General features: G+C 36.7%; 1 protein-coding gene across 2 annotated transcripts; it reads right to left on the reverse strand.

Annotated features, from left to right (window-relative positions):
- Window positions 1–1,734: 1,734 nt before the first annotated feature.
- On the reverse strand, window positions 1,735–21,573 carry slc11a2 (solute carrier family 11 member 2). Of its 2 annotated transcripts, XM_088338565.1 has the most exons (17): window positions 21,421–21,573; window positions 17,249–17,332; window positions 15,540–15,679; window positions 15,272–15,391; window positions 14,087–14,206; window positions 13,909–14,015; window positions 13,750–13,820; window positions 13,608–13,675; window positions 13,370–13,525; window positions 10,958–11,116; window positions 10,795–10,881; window positions 9,416–9,535; window positions 9,170–9,319; window positions 8,995–9,068; window positions 7,927–8,080; window positions 6,915–6,968; window positions 1,735–3,611 (listed from the first exon to the last, which is right to left on the reverse strand). In XM_088338565.1, exons 2-17 carry the CDS (start codon window positions 17,280–17,282, stop codon window positions 3,549–3,551), a joined length of 1,677 nt encoding a protein of 558 aa, XP_088194691.1. In that variant the 5' UTR covers window positions 17,283–17,332; window positions 21,421–21,573; the 3' UTR covers window positions 1,735–3,548. The 2 variants fall into 2 exon arrangements, with proteins under 2 accessions (XP_088194691.1, XP_088194692.1); XM_088338566.1 differs by lacking the exon at window positions 1,735–3,611 and having other exon boundaries at window positions 5,211–6,968.
- Between the last annotated feature and the right edge of the window lie 1,130 nt (window positions 21,574–22,703).

Consider the following 22,703-nt stretch of genomic DNA (forward strand, 5'->3'; position numbering starts at 1 on the left):
AGCACAGTATACTGTAGTTAGTATTCACAGTACAGTACAGTGGGACCTCGCTACTTCGTGGTTCCATGCTCGCGGGTTCAGAGCTTCGCAGGTCTAAAAAATAATAATAGTAAAATAAAATAATAAAAAATAAAATACTTTTATTTTTTTTAAGCATTTTTGAAGGGGCGTCGCTACTTTGTGGTTCCACGTTTGCGGGTTCAGAGCTTCGCAGGTCTAAAAAACAATATTAATAAAATAAAATATTTTTTTTTTAAAAATTTGAAAAAATTAAGCATTTCCTAACAAACATTTTACAAAGAAAAGCTTTTTTTTTCAAATGTTTTGTTCACAAACACATACAACTGTACATTATGAAGTTCATATTCTTAATATAGATTATTACTATTATTATTATTTGGAGCTATTTGGAACTTTAGAGTGACTCATACAAGCATAACACATTTAAGATAAAATCATAAGTAAGGAGAGTTAAAGTTGTAGCTTGGCTTTTTTTCCACAGTTAAACTTTCGCCAAAATCAAATAACGTCACTTCCTTTAAACTGCTTTTAAGAAGTCATATTCTTTTGGGGGGGACAATTGAGAACATTATAACTCTACTACTGGGATATGTAGAGTTTGAATAAAACAGCAAGTATAAATATAAATGCATAACATTTAATTGTACAATTAACTTAAGTTTAGTGTGGTTAAATCAAATTATTAAAGAATAAAAAAAGATTTTATAATTTTATGGCCTACACCTTTTGAAGAGGTTGATTACATTGCATTGCAGATACGTTAAAATTGAGCATATATATCACCAAAAAGTTACAAAACAACATTTGAAATGCATTTTATTTACGGTTAAATGATTGCAAACACTTAAAGTGAATAATTAAGTGCTTTTATAAGCATTCTCAGGCTTTTAAAGAAAAATCAGGGTAAGAGAAATATGCGCACATGAAATCATCCTAGAATCACCCTAATAATAATTAACATTATAATACTAAGAACAGTAGCAGTAGTATTGGTGACATAAATTTGATTGATTGTAAATCATTGTGGTTTTCTACAAAATGTAATGTCTGTTATGAAAAACCTTCAGTGTCTGTAAATACATGATCAATTCTTTATAAAAAATTAACGTAAAATTCAACAATGTCAATCACTATGTGCCCATAAATAAACCAGATGTTTTAGTGGTTGACTGAGCCTATTTTAACTCTCCTTCGAATGATTGAAAACCTGGTAATAAACGTAATAACAAAGCAGTTATCACAAGTTGTTTTAGAAATGCTTATCCAATTTGTAGCCTTTCATGCTAATCCGTAACATAAAAGTAGCTGTCAACTTCAACAAAGTTGATGAACCGTTATAGAAACTATTCTACTGTACTTCCTTCCTTGTTTCTGTTCTATGGTGGAAAGCAACAAACTACATCGATGTCGTAATTTTTTAAAAACTTTCATTTGAATTCTAATATTTTTTAAAAAAATATATTTTGAGTGTCTGCCTTGTCAACAGTATTTTTCTCACTGTCAACAAATTAAAAAGTAGGGAGGGATAATAGAATAAGTCAATTTCTGTTCATATCTTTGTGGGGAGCACAATGAACTATAAGTACATAGAAGACACAACAAAATAAAAAAAATGAAAAAAAAAATAATTTTAATATTTGTGTTCCAGAATTATAGTTATTAGTTTTGCTACATACATATTCTTACATGCTTGACTCAAAACAAAAGATCCCATTCACAAAATCCTTATTTATTTGAAAAAAATATATGAGGTCAACATTTATAAACATTTTATTCAAAAACGAGAACAACAGTAGTGTCAATACTGTGTTGTAAAACAAAAGTTGTTTAATAGCAGTCAGTTTCTTGTGTTTAGAGTTGTTTCTTTCATGCAATATGATGTGGTCAGCAGGGCAAATCTAGGTAGGTCCTTCATCTTTCAGATAATCACACACATTTTCCCAGAGCATTATATTTATATAGGCTACCAATGAGGATGACATACAATTTATTTACATTTAACTAGAAGGCACACCAAGATCCATTTTCAAAACGTCATAAAATAAAAATGTTTGATCAATCCCGCAAAACATCCCCCTTTCAAAAAATATTTTTGTTCTCCCGATAGATTTGAGGCACACAGGTAAAGACTGTCAGACCCATGCAGTTAAACTGCAAGAAAACAAATATTTTTATAAGAAAGCATTGTCATAGTAAACTAATTTGGCCCAGTAAAGCTGCTTGACAACTTTGTTAGCTCAGAATGACCAATATTAGCAGTTCAGTGGATGTTATCCCAAACTATGGAGAAACGTTGCGTTCAGTCCCCTAACATGACATATACTCATTTATAACCAGCCCACTTAAGTCCATATTTTACATCAACAGTCAAAAAAGGCGCTGTGATTAAAATAAACTTTTGACGTTTGTAATCGTCAGTGCCACTGAATGATTCTTGAATGTTTCTGCAGCAGTTTGTTTAAAGTATGCTTTTTGCATAAATAAAATGTCTTACCAAGTACTAGTTGCAACACTAGATGACCAATTTGAACTCACATCAATTGGTCAGCAGATTTTCCAATATAAACTCAACAAGAATTCAGTAATTATTCCGTACACACAGTACTATAAATACTATATTATAAACTTCAAATATACATTGAGATATAAAACTTTCTATGTGCAGCATGTTTGCATGAATTAAATATTTGTACATAAATTAGAATGCCAAAATATCAAACATCTAAATGGAGTTAAAAAACGTTTTTTAGGGTTGGTAAATAATGACCAGTTATATTGAAAATAAAATGGCCAAAAAAAGGCTTAAAGATTTTATTGATTGCAATACACTATTCATATTAAATATTAGAAGGGCTGTTAGTTGCAATGGTATCTAAACTTTGGAGAGTACTGAAGAGTTTAGTACTTATACTAGGTAGGAAAACTATTGGTATTGAACATTCCTGGAAATAAAGATGCATTGGATTGGGAATTAAGGGACCGCCACTGCATGGCTCTTTCTTGATCTTCTGAATCCCTAAAATCACTTTTCTGGACATTATTTTGTTTCCAGCATAACTCTAAGTATACCCCAGTACAATAGCGGAAGTCATAGGGATTTACAATCCCATAAGAGGAACAAAATCTAATGAAAAAACACTTTGATCCATTTCAAGCTAAGAAACACTAGTCAAGAACATGTATAATTTTATGATTATTCATAGATCACATAGATGTTATTTTACTTTTTGTTTTCGATTCTGACCCATTGAATATAACAATTCCACATATATTAAGGAAACATTTTGTTTTGCAGCATTGTTCTTTAGTTCCTTCTTTTTTGGCATAATTTATCCACATGAGTATAATTACAAAAAAGTGCTACATTGGACCTTGCAAAATAGAATCTTGTCAGGGAATGTGACTAAACAGAGACAAATGCTGAGAATTCTTAGGCCACTTTGCAGTGGAAGGCACTGATAGGTTAAGATGTGAAGATACTAGCCAGGTTGCAGCGGTCCAATTAGGTTTGCCTGCCGCGACGTATTTTATCTCTCGAACACGTCCATGTCATTCAGTAAATAAATATCTGTATGCCGTGCAAGCCCCATCTGCAGCAGAAAGGGGAAAAAAAGACAGAATTATTAATGAGGCTTGACTGGACAAAAAACTAAATTAATTGTTAAAACAATAATATGTTTGATCATCATTCATTCGTACAGTGCATCCAGGAAAAGAGCAAGACAAAAAGGGAAATAACTAGTTAACCCATTCACTGCCAACCCAGTAAAAAAATCTACGACCTTTTCAGCCATTTATGGCAGTGAATGAGGTAACACATCAATGTTAGGAACATTTGTGCATCTGTGAGCGGGCAAAAATGAAAACGCTAACTTAAGAATAACAAAAAACACAAGAGAAAGGATAATCACATGAGTGGTGATTTGGATTAGTGATGAAGGTGCTCACCTTTCCTTATTTAACCCAGGAAAGTCCTGCAAAAGAGCATTTCACACCACACATACAGCGACTATCTCTTAAAACCTGGTTATGCACTCGCATGCATCAATAGTTGGCTATTGTGGGCTACTAAAAGTCATAAAATTGTTGTATGACGCTTGTATTTCAGAGATAAGAAACACGTGAGCAGTCTTTCTAGTTTATTTTCAACAAATTGTTTATCTCAGCCAATAATCCAAAGTCAAATAACACAGGTGTACATTTTTTCTTCTTGTTTGTTTCAACTTTTCATTAAAAAGGCGAAGACATATATATTTAAAAAAAGTTGATATGAGCAGCGACAAAATCTCAGACATGGTTCTTTAAAAACGACTTGATTCAAATTTCAATTTTAATCTTCTAGCCTAAAAATACAGAAATATACATCAGGTAAATGAAAAGGTGCGTTTTGTACTCGACACAGTACTTTTTAGTAGGCATGTTTGAGAATGATCAGGCTGATCCTCATCAGACATAAAAGGCAAGAACTTGATGTCATAATTATCGGCCCAAAATATAAAATAAAAAAATTGACTTGTAATTAGTCACAGTATATTACAGTGCCATGAATAAGTATTGGCCCCCTTCCTTATTTGTGTTTTTTGCATATCCATCACAAAGGTTTAAGATCATCAAAACAGTTTTTATATCACACAAACAACCCAAACAACAAGGAAATACAAAAGGCAGTTTTGAAATGTTGAGGCACAAATAAAATTCTAAATCAACCTGGGCTTATGTGAAAAAGTAATTGCCCCCTGAACCTAATAGCCAGTTTGGCCACCTCTTTGCCAGCAGAAAATAACATTTACGATAATTGGAGGTATTTCACAAAGCCTTAATGGAGTTTCTGCCCACTTTTATTTTAAAAATTGTTTCAAATCTGCCATATAATTCCCAATTAAGGTCAGTGTTCGTGACTCAACTATAAGAAAGACACAGGCCATGAAAATGGCATCCATTGAAGGGTTCCCAGGCAAAAAACACTGCTGTCACATAAGAACAAACAGAGTCATCTCGCATATGTCAAAAAGCATCTTGATTATCTTAAAGACATTTGGAGAAACATTCTATAGACTGAGCAGTCCTAGATCTACCTTTTTGAAAGGTCTGCAGCCCGTTACCTTTGGCATAAAAATGGCACAGCATTTGACAAGATGAACATCATACCAACAGTAAAGCATGGTGGCAGTGTGATGGTCTGGGGCTGCCTCAGGACCACGACAATTTGCGGTGGTTGACGTAATAATGAATTCTGCTGTTTACCAGAAGATCCTGAAGGATAACGTCCGGCCATCAGCTTGTGCCCTTGGATCATGCAGCAGGACAACAATCCAAAACACACCAGCAACTTCACCTCTGAACGGCTAGAAAAATCAAAATGAAGGTTCTAGAGTGGCTATATTCAAGTCCGGATTTAAATCCAATTAAGATGCTGAGGTCGGACCTTAAACAGGCAGTTCATGCAAGAAAACCCTCCAATGTGGCAGCTTTGAAATAATTCTGTAAAGAAGAGTGGGCCAAAATTCCTCCACAGCGTTGTAAATAGACTCATTACCAATTATTGTAAACGTTTGATTTCTGTTGTAGCTGCCAAAGGTGGCCCAATTCACTAGTAGGTTCAGGGGGCAACTACTTTTTCAAGTATGGCCAGATAGGTGTTGATTTTTTGCGCCTAAATACATGTAATCAACATTTCTTAACTGCAATTTGTAATTATTTGGGTTGTCCCTGTGTGATATTAAAATTGGTCAAGTGATCTAAAAACATTTGCTAGTGATAAATATACACAAAACACAGAAATCAAGAAGTGGGCAAATACTTTTTTTATGGCACTGTAGATCCCAAGCTAATACCACCAAGTAGTTTTAGGCTTTGGACAAAACATCACTGTTAATAATCGAATTAGATTTAGTTATTCCCTTTTAAATCTTGGGAAAAAAAACAAGGAATAAAAATCCAGATGTATTTTTAGAGTGTTATTCAACATAAAATACTTATATTTTGCAAATAGAACGGGGTTTTAACTTAAATGTTAAATGAAAAAACGGATACAAAAATAATCACGGAAAAGGCATAAACTTCGTGAGAAAAAATAAAGAAAATTTAAAACCTGATCCGCAAAAAGACATCAGACCCCATTATGTAGCAATAAACTTGTTCAAATGAATAGTTTAGCAGGATGTCGAAACTAAAGTTGTTCACATTTGATCCCTAAACAGTGTAATAAGTCAGCAACTCCATTAAACCATTTCCGAGTGAACAACCTAAAAAGTGTCAGTGAAACAGATAAATGCTTGGACTCAAAATCTAACTGGACGCGATGAAATGTATTCTCCTAAGCACAAAAGTGCAAAGAGTTAGGACATATTAAAATCTCAACGCAAATATTTATCATACGTATCTAAATTATACTTGAATTTGTTTTTATTCAACTCATCCACCACCTTTTTTTGTACAACTGCACCTGTAGCAAGTATTCTGTAAGATATTGCAACAATTCCATAAACCGTGTAAAAATATTTGCTGGACGTTTTGTAATAGGTACACAGATTTTATTAAAAAATAAAAATGGATTAATTGTGCTTTGGCATATGAAAGTAAACGGCGTGAAACCTATAAAGTAATCGTCCTGGAACCGTTTGTAATCAACATGATTTTCTAAAATGATATCAAAACAGGAGTGAATTAATACAGTGACAAACCAAGTCAAACGCTATGCTGGTGTCGACTTTACAAAAAGGACATTTTGATTCCCGGCTCGACATGATAGACAGGGAAACTCTGAGAAAACCGCAACAGTCCCAGGTGAGTACAGGGCTCAGAGTCCTCAGAAGGAAGAGGAACGTTGTTGTTTGTCTCTAGGTGTCGCACTCAGATTGTTCCTCAATGAACACAGCAGGCTGATTGCTTACCCTGCCACCAAAGTCCAGACAGGAGACCCCCAGGGCGACCAAACAGTGCCACGCCTACACAAAGACAGGATCGACAAGTCAGACAAGGCCTTAAGTGGAATGTGGACAATATTCTTTGGAGTGCTGTCTGTCTGTTCTCACACTGCTTTAAAAAAATGATTTATTGAGTTCAATCCAATAAAGGAAACACCTGATGAATGCTAAAAATAGAAAAATACACATACATACACGGCACAGATTTTTTTTAATTTCTGTGTTAGTACTGTATCCTTCTTTTTTCCTGGAAATTCTTGTTAAATTTCATGAATAAGTTTAAGAAAGTCAATTATCCAGGCAATCTCTATTTGCTGATCCTTTTAAGTCAGATGTTCTGGTTTTTGAAAATTTTAAGTTTTATTAAAAATATTCAGCTCACACCTTTATCTTTTAGATCTTGCTTTATCATGAAATGATTTTTAAAAAATATACCTATGGCAATCAAATAGTTAATAGGCACATTAGGTAGGCCTCTTAAATAAAATTTATCATAGTCATTACAGCAGAAGAAGAAGCTGACCTTATCGTACCAATGAGAAGGTAAATGATATTGAAAGAAAAATTGTTTATTTTACAAGAGATATGATGACCAATGATTCCCCAAAATTCAGGAAATAAAGGCAGATAAATCGGCTGGCTGATAAATCTGTGTACCATTATGTACATGGACAATAAAATGTAATCAACTCAAAAACATGCAAAACCTAAGAATACAAACCAAAAACAACAATATTTCACACCCACCGTTCCTAATAAATGTCAGCTCTTAAGTGGCGCCTCATTGATCGTGCTCTAAAAGTGTCGACATCTTTAAAAGGAGACGCTGATAAAAGAGCGTTCAGCTGGGCTTACTACTTTAAAATGCCTAGTACACAATATGAATCCTTGAATAACACACAAAAAGACCACCCCCTCCTGAAAAATACCGCTGTTTTAAAATACCCAAAATGAATTAACCGTTAATGAGCCGACTCACCAGGTAGCCTACAAAACACAGGTAGGCGATGGAGAGCAGAGCGGCCAGGACGTAAAGCCACACGCTGTTTAGAGTTGCCACGTAAACTACTACAAAGTACATGTTGATAGCACAGACCAACAAGATGACAACCCCACCACCGATCTTCCAGAATCTGAAGGAAAACAAATAAGAATTGTTTACGTAAAATATACTCTTTAAATATAATACAATTATTTTTTCAAAACAATAGTTAGATGTAAAAGACAAAATTAGGGCCCATTTTATGCTTACTAACCTGAATTCCGGGCCTCAGAGCGCACCCGATTAAAAGCCGGAAGAAAAATTCAAGAACGAAACCCAATTTTGTCTTTGATTTTACCAGATTTTAAACTGCAAGCTTAAGCCCGGCACACAACTGGCACCAACCGTGTGGGAAATTTGACGTTGGGGCCTTTGGCTGCAGAACACCAATGGCGCTGAGCCCCCACACACCTGAAGCCATTTTCAGCTCTACTGCGAATTCCTACGTCATGTGTTTTCAGATCGTGTGACAATTCAGGAGACTATCGGAGGAATTATGAAAACGAGCACCTATTTACTACTACGCCGAAAAAAACACGAATAAGTGCTGCAACGCATACAATGCGAGCCCCTTTACTTTTAGACGACAGCGCCAGAGAAAAAAAATTCTGTGGAGAATAATGCACTACGTGTCTATTGTAAGACACCCCCTCAAGTTTAACGTCATTACAATATTTTTTAATTAATTACAGTATGCGGGCAAATACTTTTTTCCCACCACAAAAAATAAAAAAAATAATAAGCTGCACTGTAGTATGAGAAATTTAGCAAAAAAGTTCCAAAATGTAGTCCTGAATGACAGTATTCCCTAAGGTTAATTAATTTTCAATCACCTGTGAGCTATTTTTTTTTAATCAGCCCCATTGCTTATAAATGTCTTCCTTGGGAATAAATAGTGCCCGCTAGCTACTTTATAATTGTTGTTTTAAGGCAAAAATTAAAAAAAGCATGCTCATGTTCTTACAAATCATTTAAGAATATTCAGAATTAGTTAAATTTGCTTACAAGCCATTTGCAAAGTCGTTCATGATGGACTTGAGGCTGGTGAAGGTCAAAATTGGGATCAAGGCAAAAGGAAGCTAAGGGACCAGAAAAAAATTAATTAGTTCCACATTTCTTCTACTCAACTTCTTTCCAGTCAACACAATTATCCACAGAACAAGTCTGTAACGAGACTGACCTGCATGCTTTGTAGCACATTAAGGAAGTCATTCATCCCGGTCAGATGCTGCACGTCCTGAAATATGGCAACTAGCAGCGTGGGCGTGATGGCGATGGAACGTGTTAGCAACACTCGAGCAAAACGTGACCACCGCAGATTTAAGAAGCCCTTATTAAATAGTGACACAAAAATACAAAACAACTGAAACATTTTGTATTACTTTACTTAAATTTGCACTATTAAAGACCATATAAATGAACAAACCTCCATCACAAACTGCCCAGAGTAGGTGCCCGTCATCGTAGAACTTTGCCCTGCTGCAAGGATGCCGATGGCCCAGATGTATAGTGCGGCAGGACCAAAAAAGCAGCCCAGAACAACCCCCTGAACAACAATAATAATAGCAACAATTAGTTTCAAAAATGTTTTTTTTTATCAGCAAAACTAGGGCTGCATCAATCGACGTTGATTACAAAAAATGATAATGGAAATAGCCGAAAATTAATTCCACATTCAACTATCGTCTTCAGACAAGCTTTTCTAACAGAGTGAGGTATTTTAATTAATTATAATCTCTGATAAGAGTCGCTTGGACACAATAGCATCTGTTTCGAGCAGTCACAAACAGAAATAACGGCGTCAACATCAAGTAGACATACTAAAACTCATAAAATAGGGGCCATTTTAGCTTGGATACGGCCATAAAAAGACTACTTGCAAAGTCAGCAAAGCAGACCATGCGTATCATGCCAGTACCTTGATAATGCACGAACATTTAAAAAGACCAGTTGAAAGTTGAACCAAACTGAGTCTGACTTACCTCAGTAAGATTCAAGTAACATTCAAGTCAATATTGTTTTGATGACATACATCGTACATTTTGCGATAAATAGAGTTTGGGAGTTTTGCCAGACGAACAAAATGGAATACATGCAGTTCGAAGAATAAACGTCAGTTAAAACGTTAGAAAAGCCAAACATCAGTTAACGAAAGTGTCTTATTCCAAACTGTAGAGAATCCTTAAGATCTTTTGTTACAGAATTTGCAGTTGACCACTGAATGCACTTCACATAATGCATGTCAAATTTGTTCCATTTCCTTTTCTACTGCTGCTAATTAGCCTTTTCTTATTTTACAGTGATAAAAAAATGTTTAGTTGATTTTAGTATTTATTTGTCTGTCCCTAAAAATGGACAGGTTTATTCGTGGATTTTTGTCTCCACTGACCAAGCACTGTGCTTAGTTGGTTTTAATTAGGAATTTTTATTTAACTTGCGTAAAAATTCGCAATATGTGAAATCAAATATGTACTTTTCATTGTACCAAATGTTCTTGTCTTTATTATCATTTGCCACATAATAAAAACAACTTTTTTCTAAATTTAAGAAAAAGTGAATAATTATGCGATTATTCGACTAATTGTTAAATGGTCGCCGAGTAGTCCACAATCAAGATAGTCGTTCGTTGCAGCCCAAAACAAACATAATTCCAGAGCGAAGGTACCATCCAATAACTTATAACTAACCTTACAAATAAGTTCTTATTTTGTGTTTTACAACAGTGCATTTTAAGCTTCCTAATATCTAACATATATATATATATATATATATATATACACATAAATAAAAAAAGATTAGACGTACCCCCTTGTAGATATCGACTTCCAGTGTTTTATTGTTGTCAGGGAAGAGACCTTGGTGAGGGATGCTTGTGCCATTGCACACATGGAACTGCGACCACATAAAGAGGGATAGTTTAGAATTGTATACTTGAGTCAGAGTCTAAAATAAAGTCTCATCTACCCACCACGTCACTGTTTGTTTTATTATAGAAGGCCTGGGCGAAAACAGCCACAACGAAGACGTTGATGAGAAAAGAGACAAAGAGGGCGATGGTCGACTCGATGAAGAAATATTTGTTGGCTTCTTTCACTTCTTTCTTGTTTTTGCGGTCAATCTCTCGAGACTGGTGCATAGGGGAAGAGTTAATATTATTACCTTTATAATACCTAGAGTATTTAAACAGGCAATAAACTGATAGAGAAATAAAACGGGGTTAGTAAACCTAAAGTAACCAAACTTTCATTTATTATCTAATGCTTTAAACCAAATAAGAGTGTTCTTTTCTGTAATTTATGCTAAATGTTGTCAATCACCTTGTCCATTGTTTATTAAATTGCCAGCTTTTGTTCAACTTAATTTTGATTCTGGTATATTCTCCAATAAATTTACCACTCATGAAACCTACAACTAGTCAAGTAGCTTTTCTCCCTTCTGCCTGATAGCATAAGTGCTACACAAATCATTCAAAAATCCTTCTAGTGAGCATTGATGCTGGAGTTCTTTTTTTCCAGAAACTAGCCACAGATTATGTAATTAAAGGCATGTGATAGCAACATAGAAGGAGGTGGGGTTATAAGCACACAAGAATCCAAACGATTTTTGGACCTAACCTAGTTGTAACACAGCATTTTGACATTATACTCGTGAACAGAGGTGAGACAAAAATAGGATGCTGTTCTTTTCTTCGAATCTGCCACAAAATCACAATAGCCATCTCTTGATGGAATCAAAAAATCTAAATGTTACATGATCTGATTTCAGACAATAGAAATATGTTAGGCACCTCGGCACCTAAGTCGGTTATGCTTTCGTCCCTCCAGATGAAACAGGACACAAGAAAGCGGCCATGTCATTCAGGTCAGGGTGACACAACACACTCTTCTGTTCAACATCAGGACCCGACAGCTTTCACTGGTTTACCCCTGCCACATCATACGGGTGCCCCGTCCATCCCTTAGAACGCATCTAAACATCCCACTATCCTTTTACAACACCTCTCCACTCATTCCTATCCCCAACAAGAGCTCTAGCATTTAGACTTTCCTGCAGTGCACTCATAACACTATCTATCCACGTCAATCGTGGCCTTCCTCTTGGTCTCCTTCCATTTACTTCTGAACATAAATGTAATATAGTTCTACAGCCCTTTATAACAATAATTTAGGTGTAGCAAAGTGCTATATAAATGCAGATCATTTCATTTCATTTCATTTCATTTATTGTAATAACAGAAGCAATATGTAAAAACCAAACAAAAAAGACAATAAAAACAATAAACAGTATCAAATAAGAAAATAAACTGAATGAGTTTGTACTATTAAGTATTAAAAGATATCCCAAAGAAGTGCGTTTTTAGCCTCAATTTAAGAGGCCGGGGTCAAAAGTAAGACGTAATTTGACTGGGATTCCAGAGCCTTAGGGGAAGCAACCAAAAAGGCTTGGTCACACCACCGGTGCACTTCCTGCACAAGTTGGTCTTTGGACCTCAAAACTCTACTAAGATTACGAATAGTTAAAAGCTTAGATACATAAAATGGGGAAAAACCTTTTAAGACATTAAAAGTTTAAAATCCATTCTAAAATGAACGGGGAGCCAATGAAGGGATGTAGGAATAGGAGATGGGCAGCAGCATTCTGCACAAGTTGAAGGTGACTAATAGACGACTGGGAGATGCCAACTTAAGTGTCAAATGATAGTCCAGAAGAAAATGTAACCAATAAGTTTTAAAGTTATGTCTGGTTTGACTAAAACAAAATATATAATCAAAATGCTTGAATAGTCGACTAAAACTTGACTCTAAAGAAAATGGGATCATGACGACTAAATGTTATAAAAAGTAGGGAGAGTTAATGAACTTGGACTAAAACTTGAGACTTATTTTCCACCCAGAAGGAAATAATAACAATTATATTCTGGAATTAAATAATTGGCCTGTCTGAAACTACACTAAAATGTTGCTTTCATTTACCACACCTAGAAGAATAAAATTATGCCTCAAAAGTAAACTAAAATGCTTGACTGTATACAGTCAACTAAAAGTGAATGTAATAAAACTGGGATGAGGTTACAGATCCTTCCATCCATTTTCTGCACCGCCTATCCAAACTAGAGTCTCAGGGTGAGGTAAAATCTATGTTGTAAAATTGTGACTGAAATGTAGAGCAAATTTATCATCAACATCATTCTCACCCAACACAAAAATAAGGTCTGATATGTTCCAGTATACAAACAAAAATGAAGTATATTTAGGTTTGCATTTTTTTTTCAATATGCAAAAAAAAAAAACTTGCACGCTGGCAAATTTGTAAATTCTGACTCATAAAAAGACAATGAATTCTTCATAATTTATTCAAACTTTATAAGAATAATTCTTACTTTGACCAAAGCGGAGTGAAGGTAGATATTATGCGGCATGATGACAGCGCCTACGATGCCGACCGCCTGTTCCAGTTGTGTGGGCCCGCATCCGGAGCAATATGGCACAAACATGCCCTTCAGGAGCTCTCCCTGGTCTGGTTTCACGAGAACATACTACCGAGATAAAAGGCAAAGGGTCAATTGTTTCGTCGAAAACTTTGGTTCAACTAAAACGGTGGCAGGAAAGTAATATTACCTCGTATCCAAAACTTAGAGCCATTACACTGATAAGGAACCCAAAGAAAGCCTCGAGTTTTCTTAGGCCTACAAAGGGGATTGGATGGGATCAACACAAGGGAAAGACTGTAATAAAAGCTGTGAAATAAATCTTCACTTACCGTATTTATCCAAAAACAGGAACACAAATGTGTCTGTTATTGTAATGAGTACTCCAGCCCATAAAGGAATCCTGGAGTAAAATCAAAAATGTGATTTTGACCCAAAAATACACATGTATTTTACTTTCATTTAGTCCAAAAAAAAAAAAGATAAAGTACCTGCCTGCCGAGAGAAGATTAAGAGCTATTGCACAGCCAATGACCTCCTGCATATCTGAACCAATAATTGCTAACTCCACCATAATCCATAGTACGATTCGTGGGATCTGCAAGAAAGAATTTGTTGTACAGCAAAAAAAATAATTGAATCTGACGTAATGGAAGAGAGGCAGCTTACAGTCGAATATTGCCGATTGCAGACTTCTGCAAGGTGCATTCCCGTGACAACGCCAAGACGTGCTGCCAACCTTTGCAACAGCAGACCAATGACCGTAGCCGCCAGCAACACCCACAAGAGCTGAGGAGAAGAAGAGGATTTATCGAAAGGCATTCGGGCTACGCCAAAAGAATAACATCGACAAAAAGTGACATGTCAACAGAAATGATTAATACAGAGACCTCTTCGTGCTTTGTTATCACTGGTTCACTCCTTTGCAGATTTGTTTTCGCTTTCATTGATAAATGTATCGTTCATTTGGGTCAAAGGGAGCTCACATCAAGTGCTGCATGATTGTGTGTGCATGTATTCTGTGGGCAGACTGTTTGCGTACGTGGCTGTGAAAGGCTGGTGCACGCTGTCAGTTAAACAGCTGGGGTGAGCATGCACAATCTACGGCTCGGCATCACAACAAAATGGGAAGGATAGCGGCCGATAGTTATTAGCGCCTCTTTACATTGATAAGAAATTCATCAATTAAATTGGACTCTGATGAAAGTCAGAAGAACGCAAAGAAATTCTGATCACCACCGGGTGCTCCATTGATTGTTAAGGAGTCTGGGAAACGACTGAGGTGGATTTTGGGTGAGAGAGCAATAGCGAGCCTGAAGGTGGGACCTACTGCTATGGCTAAGCTCACAGCCCTCACGAGCCACCCTAGCAAAGTCTGTATTTCAGGAACGGCAGAACCATTAACAATGAAATAAATTACCTAGAGCTACGATTCGTGGGAAACCACTGCATGTATTTTAATCTTGGACTTGCCTCAAATCAAGGACACCCAATGCTAGCCCATAGCTAGCCAGACACTCTAAATTTCTCTCTTTCTCTGAAAGGGGCAGCCCTCCAATTTAGTTTTACTCTTGTATAATGGCAATAGAACCATCCATTCAACTTCAGTTATGTGTTATTTGTTTATCTATAGTTGTTATTTTGTTACAGACTTATACTCTCAGTCGGTAACGTCATCTCAAGGTAAGTTTAACGCTACTTCGCGGCTTTACACTTTACGTGGTTGGTTCTGGTCCCGATTAACGGCGAAAAATAAATTATATAAGTTTAATTTGAACCAATGTGGAGCATAAGATATGGTATTGATAGCTTGTAATAATAATAAATGCCACAAAATAATTTCCATGTGTTCACCTTAAATCCAGCCTCTGCTCCGGACTGCAGGTCGGACTCAATGTTCCCTGGATCTAAGTATGCGATGCTCATCAAGAACCCGGGTCCAGTGAAAGCCCAGAGTTTCCTAAAGCTGAACATCTGCAAAACAGGTTTCATTTAGTTTGTCAGGAAGGTAAAAGCAATTAGCTGTCATTTGTCCTATACTCAACAAGATGTTACCTATGCTCCTAGGATTGTATATAAAATGTAGATGCTTAGAAGAGGTCTTTCTTTTACGATTGGTTACCTGGTTGCCATTTTCAGGAATGGCCACCTTCTCTTCAAAGTAGGTAGAGAAGGGCTCCTCCACTTCTGCAGGAGAGGCTGGAGGCGTGATGGAATTGTACTGGTTGACTTCTGTGCCCCCATTGTCATGAGGAGATTCCTCTTTAAAAAATAACACACGGACAAAGAAAACATGAATTAGTAATTAATGATTCATTAAAACCATCCCGTATCATCTACGTTGTCAGACGATTGGCACTGCAAAAAAAAGTTGTTTTTTACCATATTGTTTAAAAATGCTTTTCCAGCTAATAATATTTGAATACTTAAGTATTATTTTCTTGTTTTATCATAATTTTCTAAATTGTAGTGAAATAAGAAAAAAATGAGAATAACATACATTTAAATCAGATAATTTGAATCAATAGAATAATCTGTTGCAAAAATACAGTGTCTGATATTTCTATTAAATAAATAATTCAATGAAAATAATCAGATTAGAGTTTTCAGTGAATTTGAAGAACATGTAAAGCAGGGATTTCTAACCGTTTAAGCCAAGGGCTACTTTTTGTAATCTCATCTCATCTCATTAGCTACACCGCTTATCCTCAGTAGGGTCGCGGGGGTGCTGGAGCCCATCCCAGCAATCATCGGGCAGTGGGCAGGGGACACCCTGAACTGGCTGCCAGCCAATCGCAGGGCACACGGGGACTGACAACTCACTCGCTCATTCACACCTAGGGACAATTTGGACCGGCCAAATCACCTGAAATGCATGTTTTTGGAATGTGGGAGGAAACCGGAGTGCCCGGAGGAAACCCACGCAAGCACTGGAAGAACATACAAACTCCGCACAGGAAGTCTGGAGCTGGATTTGAACCCACGCACGAGGTTCCCAAACCATGAACTGTGCCGCACATGCGCTAACCACTGCTCCGCCGTGCTGCCCACTTTTTGTAATGCATTTCTAAAACAACAATGTATCATTTTATTACTATGTTATTACTATTTTATTACCAGTTTCACAATTGGAAGTAGGCTTGAATAAACTCGGTGAACAACTAAAAAAATCAATTGACTAGAAAAAAATCACAAGGACCCACAGCACTGGTGAGCCATTTTCAGAACAGGTCCACAGACACCTCAGCTGTCTTAAGGGGGCATCCTGGTGCCCATGGGAACCACATTGGACAACCCTGATGTAAAGTTACCATTTTTTCTGTATCAAACATTTCAGATTCAACTCTTATTGACCAAGTAATTATACCCAACCTTTCAAAAGCACATTACTGGGACAAATACAAGTAGCTCTTGTTAGTTTCACTTTTCCTGCCTCAGATATTCCATGACTTATATATATCTGCCCTGAAGACCAACGCATATATGAATGAAAGGTGAAACTAAAAAACCTGATCGAATGTCAAATTGTGTGTCAAAACATTCTGACATTGGGAAAAAAAGGAAGAGCAGCAAAGAAACAGTTGTCAAAATAAAGACATGCTATTGTACTATGTGTGCACAAATAAAGCAAATAGAACTTTGGCCTCTTAGTAATCAAGCTCACGGAATAGTACAGTCAAAAACACAATTTAAGAATGAAGGAAATTGTATCAACATTTTAGGTTTTGTTAAAATCCAAAGTAGGAAAATTGTCAAAAGTAAGAACTTATATTCTGCACCGTGTGTGCATGTGTGCATGCAGCTCATGTTTCTGTTGTTGTAAAACGTTACCTTGGAGGAGGTCCCCATCCTGCTGGTCCTTCATCAGGAAAGGCTGATGGATCCCTGAGAATTGGAGGGATGACTTACAGCCTCCTAACAAAAATAAAACGAAACTATCAGAAACAGAGACAATAAGGATGCTTAATTTCAGTTTGACTAACAGTATTTTTCCAAAGTAATTTGACTGTTCCCTTTTACTATCTTTTTTAGAATGTTAGCCACAGGTGACCAACTTGGGCTTAGGTTTTCCTTTCACTTGAATAAAACCTTCATTTTTTCCCTCTTTGGCATAACACAGGGGTATCCAAAGTGTTCAGAAAGTGGACCAGATTTTGTAGGCTAAAAATGTGAGAGGGCCGACTATTCAGCCAGGCATTCTTAGAACAGTCTTTAATAATTTCCCCCTGCAGGAAAGGTTTGCAGTGCTTGGTGATCAGCATTACGACCTCATAGCTCGCCTTTGTAGAATTTTAATTTGACCCACAGGGTCTCGTGAAAAGCGCTGCTGTGCCATTAATCAAAACCGCTTCCAGTTGCTTAAGCTTTTTAGAGCATTTTCAGATAGCTTTTTGTCTTGTTTCGTCTGGCAATGTGCCTGTATTAAATTCTTTGAAAGCAGCTAATCTCTTGGCAAACTAGGCAGGCACAGTTGTTTTAGATTTTGGTGAAAAAAAATACTCCAATTTCCGCTTTTCCTGGAATAAGCATCCCTCACAGTAAATTTCCGTTTTTTTAATTTATAGTAGCCATGTCAGAAATGGCGTGGGCTACAATTCTAACAGAAAGCTAAGGGCAAAGTGACAAAGACCTACTCCCACCATCTGGTGAAATTGTGATTTTTATTTTGGGTACATGTATTTTGTATACTTTATACTTATTTATCTAATATGGTCAGCATTAATGGCGGCCACATATTATTAATTTTATGACATAGGCTGCGGCCAAGTAAAACTTTGATCACGGGCCATAACTGGCCCCCGGACCGGACTTTGGACATGGCTGGTATAAAATGTCTCTCAATGTCAGAATCTGAACGATGAAACGCTATTGCAGGCCAAAGCAGGACTTTAAGACATTTAGTTTTTGCTGACAAAAACTGGGCACATGACTGTTAGGATCATGAGTCAAACGCCATAAACCCACTTCTACACTTAGTCAAGGTTTCACTTCCCCAGCAATTAATATTTCCCAAGGAACTCGGTTTGGGTTAGCAGGGCAATGAGGTAATTTGTAACAAGTCAAGTCATGTTTATTTGTAAAACAAATTATTATTTTATTTTGAAATGAACATCATTAAATTAAGAAGCAACAACAAAATATTGTGTGTAAATAGTGTAAGATTTGACAAATTTCCTACCTGACTAAAGCTGCTTTTCTTTTTGATGCCAAAACAAAAGCATTTAAGTTTTCACACATAAGAATGATGTTATAACGTTATGCTGTTGTATTCAGGAATACCAGTCAATATTGTAGCCATTGTTGAAACCGTGCATGCACAATTAAGGTGTTTTTTTTTTTTCCAGAAGCATCTGAGTATTCTTTGCTACATGCTGACCAGCCTTTGGACTTTGGCCTTTTTTTTTTCTTGTGTACTCATGCCAAAGCTATAAAAGTACCATCTTTTCCTGACACGTCTTTGACCCAAGCAAATTGAAGTGAGATTAGTAGATACATTTTGACTAAAGAAATTATTTTACTATGATACTCTAGTGCCAAGGAATAACAGTAAGGTGAGAGCTATTGTTAGACAAACAAAAAATTGACACCTGAAGCGAAGTCTGTACAAGACTATTATGTAAAGAATATAGGTTTTGTTTGAATAAGAAGTTTAGAAGCAAGTAAGAAGTGAAACTGCACACCTAAACTCGGAAAGCTCAGTAAACATCCAATAGTTAGAATAGTTCATGATGGGTTTTATGATTGTCATATTTGCTTCACAATTCAAAGCATAGATCACTTAATCCAGTTATCATTTAATTATAATAAAAGGTAAAGATAGACATACATAATAATTTAGAGAATTAAGCTTTATTTTCAAGTGACAACTACTTGAATCCGCACTTAAGCCGCATATTTTAATGAGCAAAAAATGTATGTCAAACACCAAATTCCTAGACATCTAGAACTTTCTTTCATTTTGAAGGCACTAATTCCTTTTGCTGCTTATGTGAGCAACATTGATGTAATTGACTGCATTCTTGAGAACTTAAGTGTGTGTCTTGGTAGATCAATGAGCATTTCGACTTTCACACACATAGGATGAGAATATGGGGAGTGTTAAAAGAACATATAAAGTAAATTTAAAACTTAAAAGGTCAATGTTTCAAAATTGATTCACTAGTATATGAGGGGCAAAAGTTGTGTCTGTGCAGGTATAAATTGTTAATGACATACTAAGTTGAACTCCCAAGAAAATGGTTGCTCTCAAAGAGAATCAATTGATGATACGTTATGGACTTGGTTATATCTTCGCAAGCTACAATTTATTAGGATGATGGCAATCTAATGCTCTCCAAATTACCATTTCTTTGTTTTTATCTGAAATGGGGGGAATGCAAGTAAAAGATATGCCACTTTATCAGCACTCCAGCATTTACAATCACATATGCACATCTGTGACAACTCCCAAACGAACAAGTGGCATCCTGCGCTACAATGTAACAGTCTCAGGAGCTTAAGAATGTTTTAAGATCAGGAAACCAACCCTTTAAGATGCAAGCTTCTTTTTTGTTACAGATGAGTGATTAGTCTGAAAGGCTACAGGATTTATCTGGATCTCTAAAACTATCATTGCCATGTTGTAATTATGAAAAGTAAGGCAAAATTGACTCAACAAAACTTCTACCTTTTATAAGGACCCTGCGTGATTTACACATTATTGGCTGATTTCAAAACTAATTTGTGAAGAATTGATAATGCATTTAAAGACACTGATCAGGTCATTGAGTTTTCATAAGTTAGAGATCAAATGTCCTCGGGAATCACGATGACCCATTACTGGTGAGCTGTTTTCGAAATCGGACTACAAGGCTACTCATCCGTTTTAGTGGGGCTACATGGTGCCTGTGGAGACCACATTAGTAATCCTCGTTCCAAGTTAATCCCACTCGACACCAGATATCCTTTAGGAGTTGTTTGTTGGGCTAAATGTCTTACATTTTAGATGTAATTTAGTGCAAAAGTAGACGTGTATAATAGTTTAAACTACCCAATGTCGTCTTAATTTGGTCCCAATAAGGTAGTTAAAAGAAGTATTTTCAACGCCTTGAAAATAACATTTCATAAACCAAATTAAGAGGTCTTTGGACCTTACTCATGTGTCTTTTGCTAGGTGGAATTCGACTCGTAAGAACTTTGTGAGGAAACGAGAGACACAATTGCAATTGGGTGTTATCATAGGTGACAATAACAACGTGTGATTTATACTACCATTCTGTATTGTTTTACGGCTGACTCCCTATTGGTGTGTGAGTGTGTGTGTGAATGGGTGAGTGTGAAGCACAATGTAAAGAGCTTTGGGAGGTCTTCGTTGACTTGAAAAGCGCTATAAAAATGCAGACCATTCACCATTTTACTTGGGAGCGCCAATACTTAAATCCCCGAAACTTTGACTTGGAGAACATGTGAACACTGCTGATGAGGGAAAATCTTCCCTCGAAAGCCAAAACAGAAGAATTACCAGGGTGGATTTTTATACCAGAGAACATTAATGATAGGAACATTCACGAAAAGAAAAACATTTTACAAACAAAGAGGCAAAACTGGTTCATCGAGGTATCAAAAGAATGAAGACCGATGACGAGCTTCGTTAAATAAAAGTTTGTGGGGGGAGAAAACATGGCAGGTAAATTCAACTGTGATTTTCAGATGAAACCCCGGATGTTTAAAAAACATTACACTATTACATCGTAATGACACTGACGATATAAAAATGACGTGGATTTATTTGGTGATTTGTAGAGTTACTTGGTGTTATGTTACCGCTTGTTTTGGTGATTGTTGTCACTTTAATACTTGATCACTACTGTAGATTTTAAATATTGCCAGCTGCAATAAAAAAAGTCCCTTTAAAAAGTCAGTAACCCCCAAAAGCTACTACATGCTACATCCGTGTTAGCTAGCTTGACAGATTGCATTGCTTAACGTGACCTTTACCAAAGTATCGAAGTTGATATTCTTACCTGATTATAATATAGAAACGGGCCGCTTTTGTTGTAATTGGGCAATGGCATCCGATATCCAACACGCACCATGAGTATAAATGTAAGGTCGGCGAAGTGAGGCAGCGTTATCAGGTTAGACCCTACCACATTGTGCGTTGTCGGATCTTAACATGTCAACTTTAGTCGAATACTCACTGCGCATGCTCGTAAAACAAATACAGTTATGATTGGTCAACTGAGATGGTTCGCTTGAGTGCCCCTTTATTTTGTCTGGCAGGTAAAACCTCCTACCTTGAAGACAATAAAAAGGTGGTCGTTTACAGGTATTGTACTTTTTATTTGATATTTTTTACTCTATTCTTATTAAGTATAATGCTTTATCGAACAAAACGCATATACATTTCCAAAAAAATATTCCACTGCAATGTTGCATTGACATTATAAACAAATTGTACGAATAAAGTCATCCAAATGACAAAAAAAAATACATTTAAACAAACATAACAGGGGGGAACAGGTTACATGAAAAGTATTTACGAATAGTATTATTTTTAATGGCCTTTTTACTGTTTTACTTTACTTTCAACGGTGGTGAAAGACATTTTTCTACCCATGAATTTTTACATCTCATCTCATCTCATCAGCCGTACCGCTTATCCTCATTAGGGTCGCAGGGGGGCTGGAGCCCATCCCAGCCATCTCCGGGCAGTGGGCAGGGGACACCCTGAACTGGTTGCCAGCCAATCGCAGGAATTTTTACATGTAAATGTATAATTTAGCCACAAGAAGAATAATGACAATAAAAGTTTCTTTGGGCTGTGATTTATATATCTTGGAGTCATATATTCCAAGCAAAATATTCTTCCAAAATAGTTTGAAACCATTGTCAATCTTATCAGATATAAAATACAGATTTCTCACCAGAGGTTTATGACCAATGGGCATCACTGCGGCTGGGTGGTGAGCGCGTCCCTGGATCAAATCAGGCTCCCAGCTTTCCTGCGTGGAGTTTGCATGTTCTCCCCGTGCTTGCATGGGTTTCTTCCGGGCACTCCGGTTTCCTCCCACATTCCAAAAACATGCATTTCAGGTGAATTGGCCGGTCCAAATTTTCCCCAGGTTTGAATGAGCGAGTGAGTTGTCTGTCTCTGTGCCCTGCGACTGGCTGGCAACGAGTTTGGGGTGTCCCCTGCCCACTGCCCGAAGATAGCTGGGATGGACCCCAGCACCCCCGCGACCCTACTGAGGATAAGCGGTGCAGATAATGGATGGATGGATGGGTTTTTGACCAAGGGGCAGTG

The sequence above is a fragment of the Urocampus carinirostris genome, chromosome 6 (genome assembly GCF_059441175.1).
Source record: "Urocampus carinirostris isolate Australia breed hairy pipefish chromosome 6, RoL_Ucar_1.0, whole genome shotgun sequence".
In the NCBI taxonomy this organism is placed as follows: domain Eukaryota; kingdom Metazoa; phylum Chordata; class Actinopteri; order Syngnathiformes; family Syngnathidae; genus Urocampus; species Urocampus carinirostris.